Consider the following 18,350-nt stretch of genomic DNA (forward strand, 5'->3'; position numbering starts at 1 on the left):
TGAAGCCATATGCTGGGGAAAGAAAACAGCATGCATCTTAAAAATTCAAGTTGTACTCACAGTGAACATTGTGAAAAGTAATACAATACAAAGGCAGAGAAGTTAAAAAGTCATCCAAATCTGAAAAATTTGCCTGCATGCACTCAAATGAACTCAAAGACCTTCCTTCTAGTTAAGTATCAAATGTCTCTTGTCCAAGGGCTGCCAAGATCCAGTTTCAATTCTTTATATTCTATGCATCCTGACTTTCACAGTAGGTGCCAATGACTCAAAAGGTCAAAGTCAGTTGACTACAAACTGGAGCACAGCAATTTCTCAGACCTATGGACTACTCAGAGGTCTTTCACCTTCTTACCAGTCCCAAGTGACTGTAGCAACTTGCTCTGATAAAATGCATATTGTGAAGTCAATAAAAGAAACTTACCAACAGCTCAAACTTTATCTTAAGGGAGTACCGAAAAACCCACATTCAAAGAAACAAAGTTGGTTCGTGCAGAGAATTCAATGCTGGAATCTGGAGCGGCTGCAGAGCCAAACCCATATGTTTCTCACCAAGTGGTAGGGCTGTCTTTGTCAGGTTTTCATCTCAGATTAAGTCAAAAGGTAAATGAATTTAGCCCTTAGTGCTGGTCTGGCAAACACACCACAAAACTTGAATTTACTCCCAGAGCTGGGGATAACAGGCAGTTTGTGGTAATTCCCACCTGGGAGCGGCACCGGTCTAGGCCTTGCACATCACAGGTACAGAGCGCTCTCCTCACCGCAGCAGATGACAATCACTGCTCCCTTTCCTTCACCATGGTTAAAATGCACTAACAGAACCGAGCACTACATAACTTGAATGCCACCTATTTCATGTATTGATGTTTACAAGCGTCAGAAGAAGAATCAAGCAGCAAGTTGTTTTTTAGGCAAACATGAAAAAGACCTCAAAGACGATCAAAGAACAAAACTGATATTCAGTCGAAACCTTTTTATAAGCAACAACAATAAAGGATATGGATTACTGTGGAAGTCTAATTCAGCATCCTTCATACCACTCTGTTCCAATATGCCTGTGTCAACTAGTCTGGTTTGATTTTTTTTTTTTAATCAACATTAAAAACATTGTTTTTGTTTTGAAAATTTTGGTTAAAAGGCAGTGTTCTTATATCACAGCTCCTTAAAGGTAACTAAAACAAAACCAAAATCGTTCCTATCAGTTCTCATACCTATGAAACGAAGTATGATTTCAGAGTCAACTGGATATAGGATTGACTGGAATGTCTCAGTACAGCTATCTTTATAAGCTGTTATGTATTCACTCATGATTTTTGGTTAACCGGTTCTTCACTGGATGTGGGAACATGAAAGCAAAACTGTAGAGATGACATTTGAAATAACTGCATGAACACCCTTTCCCCCAGAATCCCAAGAAACTCTATCATTAACGACTGGGCTTTAGCTCAGGTTCTGGAACCCAAAGCTTTTATCAGGAAATGTAAGTAGCCCATATCCCTTTCTCCAAGTGTTTCTCTGAGCAGTGGCTGCTTGGTACAATGGGACATTGTTTTGAGCAACCTGGTCTAGTGGAAGGTGTTCCTGCCTAGGGCAGAGGAGTTGGAACTAGATAGATGATCTTTAAGGTCCCTTCCAACCCAAGTCATCCCATGATTTTATGTTTCTATGACATTACAGTGATCCATGCCAAACTGACATGCTCTGAGTGCAGTTTTGGAATCAGGACATAAAGGACTTAAACTGCCTAACTTTTAAATAAAGCTTTAGTTAGGAGCCAAAATCCCATCAGTCCAGCAACTTCAAGAGACTAGTAGTTTCAGATATTTAAATAGAACTAGGATGTGGGAAGTCATCCAAGGAACTGTAGGACTAGGCAGCAGCTATCAGAGGATTTATGAATGCCTCATGGCTGCCTGAATCCCCTTGGAGATCTGGTTGAAAAAATTCAGATGATTTAAAAAAAAAAGAAGTTGCAGTCCTGTAAGTGCCTTATAAATTTCCATTTATAAATACATTTTTAAAATTAGTGTAGGTGCAGAACCAATGTTATTACAGAGATAACAGATGCCATGAACTGCATGCACTGGGATTTCTTTCAAGAGAAAGTAATTCATGTTGTCTAACCATGACTTGTCTAAAAACTCATAGCCAAAAAAGAACATCTAACAAATGCTGAAGTTAGGAGTCCCACCTTCGTTCTGAGTACTTTAATTGAACTCTCTCTTTGTGTTTAGAACAGCACTTTTTTGCAAAGACTAATTTACAGATGCTGTTATGTTCTTCCTATGGGTATCTCAAATTCTCAGCCCATAGAGAGTTTTTCCTCAAAGTTTTGCTATGCCACACAAGTCCATAAATTTTTACAATAGGTTGTTTGTAGGACTCTGCTGCAACAGCAGTTGAAGTAATTTTCTTTCTTTAACTGTGTACTTTCTGGCAGAAAATGTGATTATCCATGTTTAGAAAATATGAATGCTATCAGTCTGAGCAATAACAATAAATTACTACCAAATGATCTTGCAAATTGCGTATTTGAAAGAGATGAATATTCTAACACTGTACAATCTAAATCTCTCAGGCAACAAAGTTCAGTAAAGGAGACCAAGCAAACTAAGTTTTGAAGTTAAACAAATATCTCTATATACATCTATGGGGTGAATAAGAATGGGCATGTGTGCATATGCATGTACATAAATCGGATGGAGATATTTCAGCTGAACTCAAACATACTCTACCAATAATAAACTTGGCCACATGGTTTCAAATTAAGAAAAATTAAATCCTTTAAAACAGTAACTGTAATGCATTTGCGTGCAGACACACTTATAGATATTTAATAGCTATGTCAGATGTTCTAAACAAAGAGTTCCCCTAGAATTAAGCTGTCAATTTTGTTATTTTATCAAACTTTCCATTGCATCAACTGTATTCAAAATGTCCCAATTGAAAGAAAATGATCAATAAGTATCTTGAGGGTAAAATGCAGCTTAATTGGTTTGGAAAATACATTAGCCACACCATGTAAGCATTCCATGATTCCTCCGTGAGGGAGCTGAGGATGGTGCTCATGCAGAATTATTTAGTAATGCTGTTCAGAGCCACACGGCACCTCCTGAACCGTAGCCAAGAATCCAGGCAAAATACTTTTCCTAACTACAAGAAGAATAAAAAGGTAAATCCATCTAAGCACTGCACTGCCTTCAGTGTGTTCAACTGTCTTGCTTGTTGGACAGCAAAATCTGGAGCCACTGAATAGTAAGGCTTTTATTTTTGCTGTTTGAGAAGGAACTTAATTTTAAGCAAGCAGGGAATTCAACAGATAAAAGAAATTCTTCTTAAAGTGACTCAGATTGTCAGTCTCAATTTCTACTCTAAAAAATGTGGACATTCACTTTCCATCCCTGTTCTTTCACAGTTTTCAGGGAACTGGAAACATGGAAAGAGTAAACCATAGATCGAAATTATGATTGCAGGTGTTTTTCTCCACAGAGGAAGAGTAGTGTCTTGGAAACGGATCAACTTCTACTTGGTTATATGACACAAGGGAAGTTATGCTTCCAGCCTATAGTTGAGAGTTTAGAGTGAAAAACCTCGTTGTGTCATTTCAGACACATTGGTCTCTAACTTTTTGTACATCTAAATGTAACAGCACTTAGCAGATGCCCATCCGAACTGTAATAGCTGTAAATAACTTTTCAGATGTAACAACATACCAGAACTTTCTGTAACACCTCCTGTTAAGTTTCAACAAGAGGCTGATTAAACTCTCACCAATTTTTTAAAACAAAATATTCATTATGGGACAGATTGTACCTTCCTACAGAAAGGATCTTAATCTCTGAGTAGAAAAAAACCACCAAGTCAATGTTGAAGAGATTTTCTCAATAATCTCTTTAAAAGGAAGGCCTTCTAACATCATAATTACGTTAATCCTAAGGACATGTACATAAGCCCTTCAGTGCTCTGAGGAGCCAGATCTAGCATGTGGCTTCTCCAGTTCCTGGCTAACACAGAAATCACGACTTCACATTTCAGTCGCTCACCAACTGCAAACCTCCCCTCCACCATCCCGTATGTTCTGAATGGAAAGCAGAGATGAAGCAAAGGTACTACTGTTTCAGGCAGTATTAAAATAGATTTGCCTATCCAAGGTGGTATCTGACACCTTTGACAGAAAAGAAGGGATAAGAATTTATTCTTTTGACATTAGCCCAAACCCACTGTACTGACTCCTTCCCACCTCCTCAGAAGCACAGGACTGGTACGTGACACATCCCATACACTGTCTTCGGGAAACTCTGTTCTCATAAAGAACACGTGACAGTCTGGTCCTTTACCTATAAGCAGAACCTGCATTCGTATTTTTAGAATGTATTAATGTACATGCCGTAGCAAGTTTCTACCCCTTTTCTCCTTGGCATTGGATTTGTGCAGTATAACACAAGGGGGATGGAGCAACATCATGGAAAGCTTAATAGCTGACACCAGCACGGAAAGCTGCATAAGTATATGTGTATTACTCTGCTTTTCTGTAGTAGTTCACTGTAAGAAGCAGTGATAGGGAATTGTATTTTTAAGAAGAATTAAAAACAAAAAATAACCTTCTTTATAATTAAAACAGACTTGATAGTTTAATGTAGTGATGAAATATTTGATTGAGTGGGAGAGAAGAACTCATTAGCAGATGTAAACACAAAACTTGAATAACTGGGCTAGAAGAATAGTGTCAAGGGAATAAATTAAGGGAGGCAGTTTTGCTGTCTCTATAAATTTTGTTATACTCTGCTGAGATGAAAGACCAGAAACAAGAAACCTGAACTGTTCCACATTCTAGTTTCCTAAGGGTCTCTGGCTGAAAGGTTTTTTTTATACTTCATCATTTACTCTTTTGTCAAAATGTAAACAAATGCGCTCAACAAAATGTAGAGAATCTCCAGCTCATATACACTCAACTTACTCCAGACTGGATTATGAATATGATTTGTTTCTACCATTAATCACCATTCATCACTGACTGCAGTAGTAACAGCCTCCCTTTTGTTTTTCAGTAACTGCATTAACCTTAACACTCTTGCTCCCTTTCAAATCACAAAACAGGCTTCCTTCCAGCCTGAGTCACTTTGCACAAATCAATACTCATTGTTTCACCCAGGTATTCAAGATTACCAAGAATCCTGTTGATGTTAAAAGGTTGCAAGAAGAAAATGTCAAACAAACTAAATGAAATAAGCTTCCACAACAATAGAAGAAAATTTCACATTGAGAGTCTGGTGAGTTTCAGGTTATATAAGCTAAACTGACTGTGGTTATAGAAGTGAATAAATCCAGCTGAACTGTGACACAGAATAGTAATCAGTAACAACATTAGAATATCAATATTAGAATATTTTCTGTTTTGAACAGAAAAATACAGTAACTAACCAAAGGAAGACACATTACCTTTAAAATTGTAATGTTCCACGTAAAACTTTCAACTGATTTTTGCAGTTTTCTTTCTTTTAAGCCTTCTCTTGCTCCTATATTGTGCAGGTTTTCATGAAATTCCATTGCTGTGGAGAATAAAAGAGGGAAGAATATAGTATCTATTTTAATGCATTGTTGTGGTCACAGCAATAGCAATTTGAAACTAATGTGGCAAAAAGACAGTGAAAAAGCTTCAGAAATTTTACTCTTCAAGCACAAATCTATCTGATCTAGTGATGTGCAATGCTATACATCATGCCAATATACACAAATCTCTCTAAGCACAAATCCACTGAAGCACCTGTTGGGTCATTGCTGTACAAAGATGAAGCCCAGCAAGTATTTCCTATACAAAAGCTATCTCTAAGCACAACTGAGTTTGTTGTGCCATATGTAAAAACCTTTTTGTGAATTGCTATAGGATGGAAACGGTAATTTCATTAACTACTTTATCGCAAAAAATTTATTTTGTGCCTTGCTCTTTTAGGCACTAAATTTACATCACAGTTGTCCAGCTAACAGCTTATGTGCTGAGGCCAGCCCAGAAAATAACCACCTCATGTTATACCTGCAGAGAAAAGGAATAACTGTGAAGGAGGAATGCCAAGTGAATTGCCAAGGACATTTCTCAACACCGTGTAAACTACTGTGTCCAGAAAATCTGTACCCAACAAACTCCAAATCAAAAACTGTTGGCAAAATTCAGATTAGCTTGATCTAAACACTGAGTGGATCAACCAAAGCTTTCGTTTTTACCAGCACACTGCACAGATAGAAGATAAAATAATTTCTTTCCATGCTGCAGTTACAAGTCATATAAAAATAAACTTTAAACCGTTTCCTTCATACAGGAGAAGTAAAATGTTCTTCCATGGGTATACACAACGACCCAACATGGACTACATCAACTCTCCTATGAAAGTCATTTTAACTGTGCTCTCAGGATATCTCTATCTGTAATAACATAAAAGGTATTTTGAGGTCAAAAGCTGGCAAGTGGTTCTGACTTAAAACTATGAAAGTAAACCCAAACTACAGTTAAAGTAAAAATTGTAATTTTAACTATGTTGGTTGAGATATTCCACTTGTCTAGTGACTGTATGTGTTTCAAAATGTGCTTGAATCTGTGAGAAGACTAACTTTTAAGGACATTATTACCTCTTCTTTACAATCTCTCTACCTCACACTCATATTTCATTGAAAGTAAGAGATATGGGCAAATGTTTCCATTGTACATTGCCTTACTTTACTCTCACATATATATACACACACGTTTTAAAAAATATTCATAGATTCATTTGAAAGGCAAGATTGTTCTTTTTAAGTTTTCTTACTATTTTGAATTTTGCTACAAGGAAAATAAATGGAAAATATTTTCTCCAAATTAAAGTGCTGTGTATCATTTTTATTTCAGTCACTTCTCTATAGCTCTCACTCTGCCTCTAAAGTCTCAAATAATGTTCCTATTTCCCCAAAACAGATTTCTAAACAGGTGAGAAATTAAAGTTCATTAATCCATCACTGTTTTCAAGTATCCATTTCCTGTTCACATCAACAATAAAAAAAACCCCTCCAAGTATGACCATGGAAAGATTATGTACAGATCCGTATTTACAGCATTACATTTCTAGAGACATCGTGGCAATACAAATAGTCTAATTTGTACCATGAATTCTAAGACAAACTGGTAAATGTCTGGACTTCTGTACTTCATTTCCATCTTTATAATTATTGCTTTTTAAGTCAATGGATGCTAGTGAACAATAATAATCTTGAACTGAAGCCACTCAGAGAGATATCAAGAATAATGCTGAGGGGCTTCATGATAAATGAAGTGAAATTGTTTCTTTGTAGATTTCAGATTATTTTTATGTATATGAAATCCCTGCTATCACAGACATGGACTCAATGTGACCGCATATTCTGCCAGCCAGAAGAGCTCCTTTTTGTTCACCAACTACCTCCTGTGGTGATGCTCTTCCTTCTTTACCCTCATGCTATGGTACATTTCTGTTCTGCCAAAGCCATTCCACTCCAGCTAAGTATACTTGGCAGTTAGCAGCAACATCTCATCACACTTCTTCAGAAAATAAAACGAAGTCAGATCATCCTATCAGTGCACACACATGTAAACCCCTCAGCAAACAGGCGTGTCCTGCTTAAATAGCACTAATCACCTCCCTATCCTCAACATCTCTTACAGACCGGCCAACTCCTCCTCATCATGCTACATTAAACCTGTCCTACTCTAAGCCTAAACATAGATGCAGGGACAAGTAGATTTGAATTTTATTTCCATTTCTGTTATTAGCTCTTGCCTGATAAACTGAAATTATGAAGAGGGCTAGGATGGCAAAAAAAATGAATAAAAAAGCCATGTTTATATATTCGTTCTCCTTGTTCCCAAACAATAGGTATATTTATATAAACAAGCCTCTTTTGGCAGTTTTCCTGGTAACTGTTCCAAAACAAACTGGGATAACCAAAACAATCCCCGTACGGGCCACCAAAAAATATGTGATGGTTTGGACTTGGCTCCCTGCCAAATGCCCAAAGACTCAGTAGGAGCCCCCCCCCCTTCCCCCTCCCTTCTTCCCCCAGGGCAAAGGAAAAAAAAACTATGCAAATTGAAGAACCCGAAAATCAAGCTAGTTATATAAAAAATACATATTTGATGTATATTACAGTTAAGATGCTATGTACACAGCAAAAAGGAATCCAAACACCCCCTGAAGGGATAGGGAAAGGGGAAAAGGAATAAAAGAAGACAAAAAAAGGGACACCGAGCAGATATACGTAATCAAACTTGAGAATTAGTAAAATAACTAGTAAAACAAATCTCACCACGTCCCTTAGAAAAGCAGGATTGGCAGACACAGCCAGCACTCTCCAAACCCCCACGTGGCAGGCCAGTGGTCGCTGCAGGCCTCAGCCTTAGATAAGCGAGACCAATGCAGGGACCCACTGTTCCTGAACCTCACCGGAAGAGAAGAGAGTGAAGGCCTCTCTTCCCTTCTTATTTATACCCCGATTTACATAAAAAATCGTATGGAATAATGGAATATTACTTTCCTTGGTTACAAACTGGTAACCAAGGAAGGCCTAGATTAAAACTACCACATTTTGTCACCTCTTAGTCTCAGTTCTTTCATCTGTTGAAAGGAATGAATTATATTTGCTACACAATATATGGACAATTAAATTTTAGAGTACGAATGCAGCATAGCATTTATTTCCCTTACTTGTTCTTGCTTGGTTTTCTCACATTTTGCCTTGTCAATCTCATCCCATGCATTAACTATGGCAAAGTCAAAATACAAGTGTTAAGTTCCAAAATGAAACTGCTTACTAGAAGATAACAGAAAACAGGAAAAAAGAGGAAAGACCTTCTCAGATAAATTAATAAATTATATGTTCATATAAACTCATGTAAACGTGCCTTTAAGATATGCTGTCAAAGAAAACTGAAAGCTAAATGACTTTTTTTCATAAATACACAGAATTTCCTGTCTCTTTGCAAGTAAAAATTAAGCTCTTACTCTCATTAAGATATAGTAAACAAATCACTTGGCCTCATTACTTCTAGAATTATTAGTCCATTAGTAATTTCAAACTGCCTGAGAGCTCTTGAGCGATAACAGGCATACTACTAACCTGATGTATCACCCAATATATTTCTGTACATACCATCTGCTTAATCAAAAAACACAAATTACTCATGTTTTTCATTTATAGTGGCAGATGTTAAAAAGGATATCATTCACAACTTTCTAAGTGATCATGAAGATTATGGGTGTTCTGTTTAGATGGTATTTCCTGTGTTTTAATCTTTGCCTTTTGCACAAACATATTTATCTATAATGAAATTATTATTGATTGCTATCTTGAGCCAAAAAGCTCAATTCTAAACAGCTCCTTTGATTAGTCAACTTTACCAAAGTCCTTATTTACAAAGAATCACTGAGGTAGGAAGGCACCTCTGGACATTGTCTAGTCCAACACCCTTGATCAAAAGCAGGATCAATCAAATAGAACAGGTTGCCCAGGACTGTGTCAAGTTGGCTGTTGAATATTATCAAGGATGGAGACTCCACAGCCTCTCTGCAAGACCTCTTCCAGAGACCACACCAGGCCCTCACTGAGCCTATTCTACTGCAGGTTGAATAGTCCCAGCCCTCTCAGCCTCTCCTCACAGGAACCATCTCTGTGGCCCTTGCTGGACTCTCACCAATATGTCTGTGTCTCTCATGTACAGGGAAGTGCAGATCTGTATGCAGCACTGCAGATGTAACCTCACCAGTGCTGACTAGAGGAGAAGGATCACTTCTTCAGCCTTCTGGCCATGCACTTCCTTAGGTATATTTGACTTCTTATCCATCAGAGCACCCAGATCCTCTTCTCCACACTGACTTCCAGCCAGCCTGCAGCTAGTACTGGTGCATGCATAGAGTCATTCCTTTCCAGGTGCAGTACCTGGCACTTCTCTTTACTGAATCTTTTTTATGTGGTTCCTATTACCCACTTCATCCAAGTCCCTCAGAGTAGCAGCACAACCAGCTGTCGTATCCACCCTCCACAGAGTTTGGTATCTTGTCACCTTGCTGAGGATGTTTTTGGCCCCATCATCCAGGTAATAAATGAAGATATTTAAACAGTAGTAGCTCTAGTATCAACCTCGGAGGCACATCACTAAGTGACTGCCCTCCAGATGGACTTCATGCTCCTGATCACCATGCTTTGCACCGGGCTGCCCATCTAGTTTTCAGCCTCTACACACAGTTTGTCCAAGAGGATTTTACAAGAGACAGAGTTGAAAGCTTCAGTGAAGTCAAAATAAAAAACACCCGCTGCTCTTCCCTTTTCCACTAAGCCAGTCACGTCATTATAGAATGCTGTCAAGCTGGTTAGGTCTGATTTGCCCTTTGTAAATCCACGCCGATTCTTCCCAACCATCTTCCTATTCTGCATGTGTTAGAAAATGGTTTCCATGAGAATTTACTCCACCATTTTTCTGGAATTGAACTGGTTTGACTGCGGTAACTCTACTGCTTGTGACAGTGTGATGAGGTTTCAAACATCATTATCTGATTGCCTTCTGAGCTGGGGACACTAAGTTGGCATAAGCTGCTTTAAGAAGTCTGGTCACCGCTACTCCACCATAAGTAAGGGCAAGGTGACAGAAGCCATACAATTTGCAAAATAAAAACTGATTCAAGTCTTCCATGTTAAAAAGACCAGCTCTTCAATGACACATTCACCCCACCTATTAAGTCATGTAAATACACTGTAATATATGTAACAAAACAGCAATAGCATGATTCAACAGCAGGATTTTAAACTGAAAAAATAATGCAAATAAATTTTCCTAATCATAACCAGAGATTTCACAGCATATCTTTCTCCCCTGCAGTACACTTATAAAGCATACTCATAAAGCAATCCTCCAGTATTTCCAAATAATATTTTCCCCTTTAGTGCTGAATCTCTTTCTGGTTCCCAGTGAATGCTGGTTAGTTTGAATTTCCTGATTGTCTCAGCTTCTCCCTCTCTCTCAAACCCTCTCCCCCAACCCTGGAATGCATTAGATGGCTTTAACACTTCTTCATCCCCTGGGAATACCTTAGCATTCAAGATGCTCTTCTGAAATTTTACATACAATTCTTTTCTCCCATTTTCAATAATTTCAAACAGCATGAGAAAAAGAGAAGTGCCATAAAACTGCTCAATGAGTAGCAACCCTATATCATGTGAGGAGACTAATAAAAATTTGCTTGGCTAGTCTAGCAAAAAGAAAACCAAAAGAGGAGCAAGTGCTCTCTAGATACGCATCAGTCAGGTAAGACCTTGGACAGCAAAGGATTGCTTCAGCTACAGGAAAATATTAGGATGAATGTCCTTCAGCAAAACTGGAATATATGTATCATTTATAACCACTGCAGATGTGGTTCTGTAAACAGCCTTGAAAAGGAGAATATTACTCAAATCAAAAACTTTGACATGATCAATTTCCAAAAACTGTACTGGGTAGTTGACTTCAGGACTTTCCAGTCCTGCGTATCCTCAGCCAGCTGCATGATGACCTCTCTAAATAGCATTACATGGTAGATCTCAAACCTGCATTAATTTATGCTTAACATATTCTGATGGAACATTTATGTCTATAAACTAAACAAGGACTACATGACAGTATTGAAAGCAAGGTGTCTTATTGCTATGACATACTTTAATAACAAAAATTCGTTTCCTAAATAAAACATAGAAGCCAATACCACAGTCTTGACAGGCTGAAAACAATTCTGAGCTATCACTTGTCAAAATAACTTCCAGACTGGAACTTCAGCTTTGTTTAATGTCCTAGATTCTTAATATTTTATTTGTCACAAATATTTTCAGAGGATACAAAATCTTTCATGACTTACAGCATGCATATAAGATTATAATATGTGTTATTGTTTTGCTGATGCTTGAAATAGCAATATATCTCAAAACCAACACTGTAGATACTACTAAAAGTTAGTCATCTTCAACTGTATTTAGCTTGAAAAACCAGCTTTTTGATTTCCTTAAAATGAAGTTACTTCATAGGAAATTCACTCTCCTTAATTACTAACTAGAAATGACACCTGCTGAAAGCTGGTTAGCAATTCCTCCCATTACTGGGATTTCACTATAGCTCCAAAGTACTATACTTAAGATATTGATTAAAATGTGACCTATACAGCAGCATAAGTGATTCTGCTATTTTTAAAGTAATTAAGAAAGATACATTAAAAAGGAAAGTGCCCTTAAGGTACTGAGCTGCACGTATTTATGTTTTCACTTTATTGGTATACAATATATGTATCTTTGTTGGAACACTCTGATGATAGTTACACATTTATTAAAATCAAGATGTGAAAAGAAACTGAAACATGGAAAATTGGAGTGCATGTGTGTACTGTAGGAGTTCAGGCTGTTGGAACTCTGAGATTTGTTTGCCTTTGTAAGAGTTACTATCACAAAACCCTGGCATACTATCTCAGTTTATAGGAAAAAAATTCACGCCTTTTCTTTAACTGAGAATCGAGATACTAATTTTTCAAGGAAAACTCATTTTTCTTAGCACAACACTTGCTAGACTGTATTTCTAAAGCCAAATCTCTACTTGACATGCTCATTTGTTTTCTTTGATGAAAGCTTTCTTGCCAAGAGCATGATTTACAACCTAGCTGAGACATGACTACACAGCAGGTGGGCTCCTCCTGGTATAGGATTTTTCTCTTAATAAAGAACTTTATCAATGAAAGAGCACAATGGTAAAACTTTGGCAACAAATGTATATACTGAGTGGGCCTAATATGAAATGAGTAGCAAACAAAATCTGACTATATTTATATGAGATAAACACTGGTAATACTCAGGGTGTGAAGCACTTAACTGCAGTCAAGACAAATATATTTTATTTCACTCCTGGCAGAACACTTTGATTTAAAAGCAAATTAAATACTTTTCAAAAGAGTAAAAAATAACTATCAAAAATTGAATAAATATTACATATTTTTAAATGAAAGGAAAATACCATACAGCTCTTGATTAGGTTACTCCATCTTGCAGGTCAATTACTATGTAGACTCATCTCAAATACTTACAAAGATTCTGTGAGTAATTTGCATAAACAGATTTGTTCTTTACTGGAAAAAAAATCCAAGTGCTTCACACATTAAAATATTTCTTTCTACACTGTGTAAGTTAAATAGTAATATAGGAAAAGAAAGAGTGCTAGAAAAGAACTTAAGCTGTAAGTATTCATTTCACATATAAATATGTAATTTGTTCTGACAACTGCTATTCTTGCCCCCATCTATGAAATCAAGGGCTTTCATTTTTAAATATATTTTAAAAATATTTTTAGTTTAGATTATATTCCTTAACCACTCAGGTATTTCAGCCTCATAAACAGCTTCCTTTTAAAACAAAGTTTATCAGAAGTAGTGATTGGGAAAGAAGTCTGGCAACCAGATCACATCACCAATAAATCAAATCATGTTAGAGAAGCAACCAAACTCACTATACTTAGAAATTCTCCCATATTTTGCTTACAGAACACTCTTCACTCAAAGATTTAGAATGAATCTTAATAACTTAACGTTTAGAGTACCTTTGTATTATCTAACAACTACTGACTGCAAAACCTGAGTCTTAACAGGAACAAGGATTATATCTTGAAATACTTCCAAGCACCTACTTTCCACTGAAGTCACTCGAAATATTTTATGTCATAACTAGAGAATCGTAATTTTTTTGTGGATTTTAAGTGTGTTGTTCTTCAGCTTCAAGAAGCTCAAGGTACGAATTATTTGCATTCAACATATTTAGATTAATACTTGACAAAAGAATACAGGAACTTAATTAGTTGTTTGGTCTTTTTAAATTACATCAACTTCTTTGGCAATGTGCACTGTCTCTGTAGTAAGTGGAAACATTCCCCAGACACAGATGTCTATGCACTGCCCCTACTTAGCTGGTTAAAAAATGTTTTTGTGCCTGGTACCCTATTATTCTTCATAACGGGTAAAGACAAATTGTGTGCTTGAGATAAACTTCTTATCCCAGCATCCCGAACAACAATGGCATCACAGCCTGCTGAACACCATCCTCTTTGCAAGGACAAAATTAGTATTTAGTCTTTCAATCCAGACTCATCCAGTCATATTCAGTCACAATAATTCAGTTTTCAATATAAGACACTTTCTTTAATGCTGGAGAACCACTTAGGACATAAGATGCTGACCAACTTCTTTATGAACCACTGTCAGAAGAGATTCAAAGTAGTTGTAGCACCAAGCTTATGCTGGTATGAAGATAAAAAGAGGACACCTGTAAATCTGGCCTCTATTTAATTACAACTTTGTTACTTCCAAGAGTTAAGTAACCAGCTCCACCTTCCTCGAACACTTTCAAGACAATCCGGTATAACATTAACCCTCTCGAAACCAAAGTAAACAAAAATAGCATCAACTGACAAAACACATAAAACCCACACCAGCATTCTCGACTTCCAAAACAGCAGCACAGAAAACCAGATCTTCACATATTAAAACGGTTGTTCTGGAAAATTGACACATAGTATTCTACCTCCAGTGTACAGAAAATTTTATTCCACAAGGACATTTCTCCGTGAAGACAGACTGTGTTTCTAAATATGGGTAAAGTTAAGCCACCACATGTATTAGAATGAACTAAGACTGTCAATAATGGGCGTAAACATAGAGGTACAAGGGAGAGGATTGCTTCCTACAGAGTGCTGTTTCCATCTTTTATTTATCAGCCTTGATCCTCAAGAGAGACCACTGAAATTTTATGGAAACATTTCTGATTTTATTTAATGTTAGAAAGCAGACTTAATCAAGTCACTGATTTATGGCACATCAGAATTTCTCCAGTGTTTAGATCTGGCTGAGCCCCTGTTGTTTCACTGACAATAGTAATGAATCTCTTTCACTTGCACAGGAATCTAACTACTTTCTTTTCTAGTACCTTCTGCATATGAGAAATTTGCTACCCTTTTCTTTCAAGCTGTCTGATTAATACAACTCATTTAAACTCAGGGCCATTTCCCCAGCCTGTATTTAACTTGGTATTTGTTGTTATTGCTTAAACTATAAAGAAGAGGAATGTCTATCTGAAAACCTGTTCAACTTTTCAGCCCTCCAGCTAATAAAGCATGTTACCAAATTTGTCTTTCAACCATGCTGATTGTAACACTTTACTATCTCTGTTTTTTCATAATTCCCATCTCTGGATAGTTGGAACTGTTGACTGGTCTCAGTCAGCAGCTGTTGTACTAGTTTGTTCTCACATATTGATACAGAAAGCCCATGGGGGAGTAAAGGGGCTCCTTGTACTTTCCTCTCATTTTGGATTAGATAGTAGTGATGATAACCACGCAGCCTTTGAGCAGATATTGGTACATGTGTGCTGTATTTGTGCACTCTAGTATACCTCTTTACATCTTAGGAGATATAATTAATCTTGTCTCCTTAATTTTTTGCAGGTATAAGGCAACTGCTAAAAATACAAACTAATATAATAGATCAATTTTGTAAGTATTTCTGTACTGGGAAATGTCTATTTAAAATCAAGAATTCTACTTTAGCCTCCTACAATGTCAATCTGATTTTGAATACACAATCACATTTTCCAACAATTTTTGCTCACTGAAGTTGCTGAAAGTTGTAAGTGCAGTTCTAGATAGTCATCCTTAATATGATCTGCTCTTTTACTGGGCTAGAATTATATTAACAGTAGGGGAGAAAAAGACGTATGAAGGGGTAAAATCAAGAGGGTAGTGCAAAAGTCAGTGCTAGTAAATTATTTACCCTAGTCGCAGTGAGATCATTAAGAAGTATGGGAGATGTCTCCTAGGAATCATCTACCCATGTGCAAAATATATCAGATTCCCCAAAAAAACAGTACCATCCAAGGTGTTGCAGTGAGATATGTATGAGGAGCAATACAGGGAAAACATGGTTGTATGTCTGGTGTGAATAACCACGGTGAAAAACATCTGAGCATAAAGAAAAATGACTGATCATCTATTCACTGATACCACCTAAGTCGATCTAAATGCAATTCTTCATGTCCCCCTTCCCAGCAGAATGTGGCTTCAAGAATATTCAAGGCACAGGAGAGGAACAGGATTACAGAGCCAGGGAGTACATGTGTGTGTGTGTGTGTGTATATCTATATATATATATCTCAGCATAACCTAAGGTGCTGTGGAGCTGTACCTGAAGGGGATTAGTGAAGTTGTTTGAGGAGGAAAGACAAATAGGAAGGAAAAAATATAGAAAAAATGGAGCAGATAGAGCAAAGAAAAAAAAATTATGGACTGAATACAAAAAGAAAGTTAAGAGACATAAATGAAGGATTGCCTCGAACATGTCCTTTATTTCCTTAACTATCACAGAAAGCCTATTGTGCTAATAAACACTGAAAACAATGTTGTGACAAGTGTGGAGAGAGGGAGCTAACACAATTTGATAACTGGCTTAGAAAAAATGGAGACATGGAGAAAACGAGGAAGAGCAGGTGTTTCAGAAGCATGCAGGCTGGCTGGGAAGGGCCTCAAAGTGCTGTTTTAGTCATAGCAGGTGATGTTGGTGGTAAATATTGTAGATGGCTTATTTTTGACAGTGAATCTCATGAAAAATACAGTGATGGACCCAATTCTAAGATATAACTTAAAGATCAGCCATCCTATTGATGTAGTCAAACAAATTAAATATTCTCAGTCATGGAGTCCAACAATAATGGACAAAGCAGCATTCCTTCACTCCCTATTTATGAAATGATAGCTTAAATGCCGTGGCTTCTAATCAAAAGCCAAGACTTGCTGATGAGAGGCAAGACATGGATTAACAAGTTCTGCTGAATTTGTGTAAACTCCACAGTAGCCAGACCATAAACACTGCAAATTCTCTTTCAAGCCAGGGATAACTGCAGAAATATAGGGAACTTAGTCATTGCCTTTCACTGTTCAAATAAAAACTCAATTGCATGTCTATATACCCAGTCAAAAGTGCTCCTCAATATTTAATTATAACAATTTCTTTTGCAGGATTATGTAATCTGTTATAAGACAGAATTTTACTTTTTCTTACATGCTTTGTTTTGATGGGCCCTGAAGATTCAAACCCCAATTCAGAATGCAAGTAAGAGGAACAAATAGTAAAAGAAACAGCTCAAGAGCTCCACAAGTGTCATTTTGCTGCAAAGCTTAAGCAGTAATGAAGGGGAAGTAAGAGTTACAGCTACTTGAACAAAATTGATTTTACTCCATTAATTTTCAACTACAGAAGTATCTGCAGTATTTTGGTATGGCCATCACCCTAATATTTTTCTGCATGCAACCCAGATATAACTTTTTCCCAACAGATAATGTGTACTGTGTTTATCTTCAACAACATCCAGGATGGCTGAATATTTCCCTTCTTGAAACTGTATCCTGTTTCTGACACTGCTGAGGGACTGCTTTGGAGTACATGTACTCATTTTCTGTCTTTCACTACTTGCATTATTAAATAAAGTCAGTTACTGTACAGATGGGATAAATAAGACAGTCCCTGCTCCAACAACGCAGAATCAAAGTATGAGGAAGAAAGAGAACAGATGGATCCAGAAAGAGTAGGGAGTACATGGCAGCAATGAAAACTATTTTGGTTAAGGTGGTAGGAGGACATGTGTCAATCTAGCTATATTTGTGGGATAATTTTAAAAACAAATTCAAAGGAAGTAGCCTGGTGGATGTTTACAGTGAGCCCGTGGGACAACATGATAGAAAGCATGATAATGGCTGACAATCTATCAGGCAGTGGAAACTCTTGCTACCAAATGAGCAAACACAAGAGAAGCGAAAGCAGCTCAGTCCTGACGCACAATGAGGAAAAAATATCAAAATTCATCTAGGACAGACATCATCAAAACTACAGCCAGGAAAATGACGTGCGTAAAGCAAAACTGTAATGGTCAAATGCAGAAAAAAGATAGTGTAGCCAAGATCCCAGAAAATAAGAATCTTAACAAGAGTTCTGGCAGCACAGATGACTAGGGATGGCTATGCCTCTAAAACCACATGGAAAAAAATATGTATGTTTTTAATGAATCTGAATTATCAGCCCACAGTGCTGAAATGCATATTTATGCATCATTTTAGTCGTAAATTGACGTTGCTAGAACTGTATAAAATAACTTCATTTTCTGAATTAAAACAGAAAATTCAGAGACCATTCCTTGCAGGTATTGTCAAGGCTACCTTTTCCCCAAACTCATTAATTTACCCCTACTGATGTTATATTTCATAAGATTATAGAATCATAGAATGGTTTGGAGTTGGAGGGATCATCTAG

The 18,350-nt window shown here is 37.0% G+C and overlaps 1 protein-coding gene across 2 annotated transcripts in view; it reads right to left on the minus strand.

The window, feature by feature from the left end:
* The window catches only part of PLCL2 (phospholipase C like 2), a 97,485-nt gene that overhangs the window by 3,877 nt on the left and 75,258 nt on the right, over positions 1 to 18,350 (minus strand). For both annotated transcript variants that reach the window (XM_050311760.1, XM_050311765.1), the window contains one exon: positions 5,440 to 5,549. In XM_050311760.1, coding sequence (XP_050167717.1) covers positions 5,440 to 5,549 — 110 coding nt within the window. The remainder of the gene's footprint in view (positions 1 to 5,439; positions 5,550 to 18,350) is intronic.

Source organism: Myiozetetes cayanensis, unplaced genomic scaffold (assembly GCF_022539395.1).
Source record: "Myiozetetes cayanensis isolate MyiCay16 unplaced genomic scaffold, myiCay2020 scf1, whole genome shotgun sequence".
In the NCBI taxonomy this organism is placed as follows: domain Eukaryota; kingdom Metazoa; phylum Chordata; class Aves; order Passeriformes; family Tyrannidae; genus Myiozetetes; species Myiozetetes cayanensis.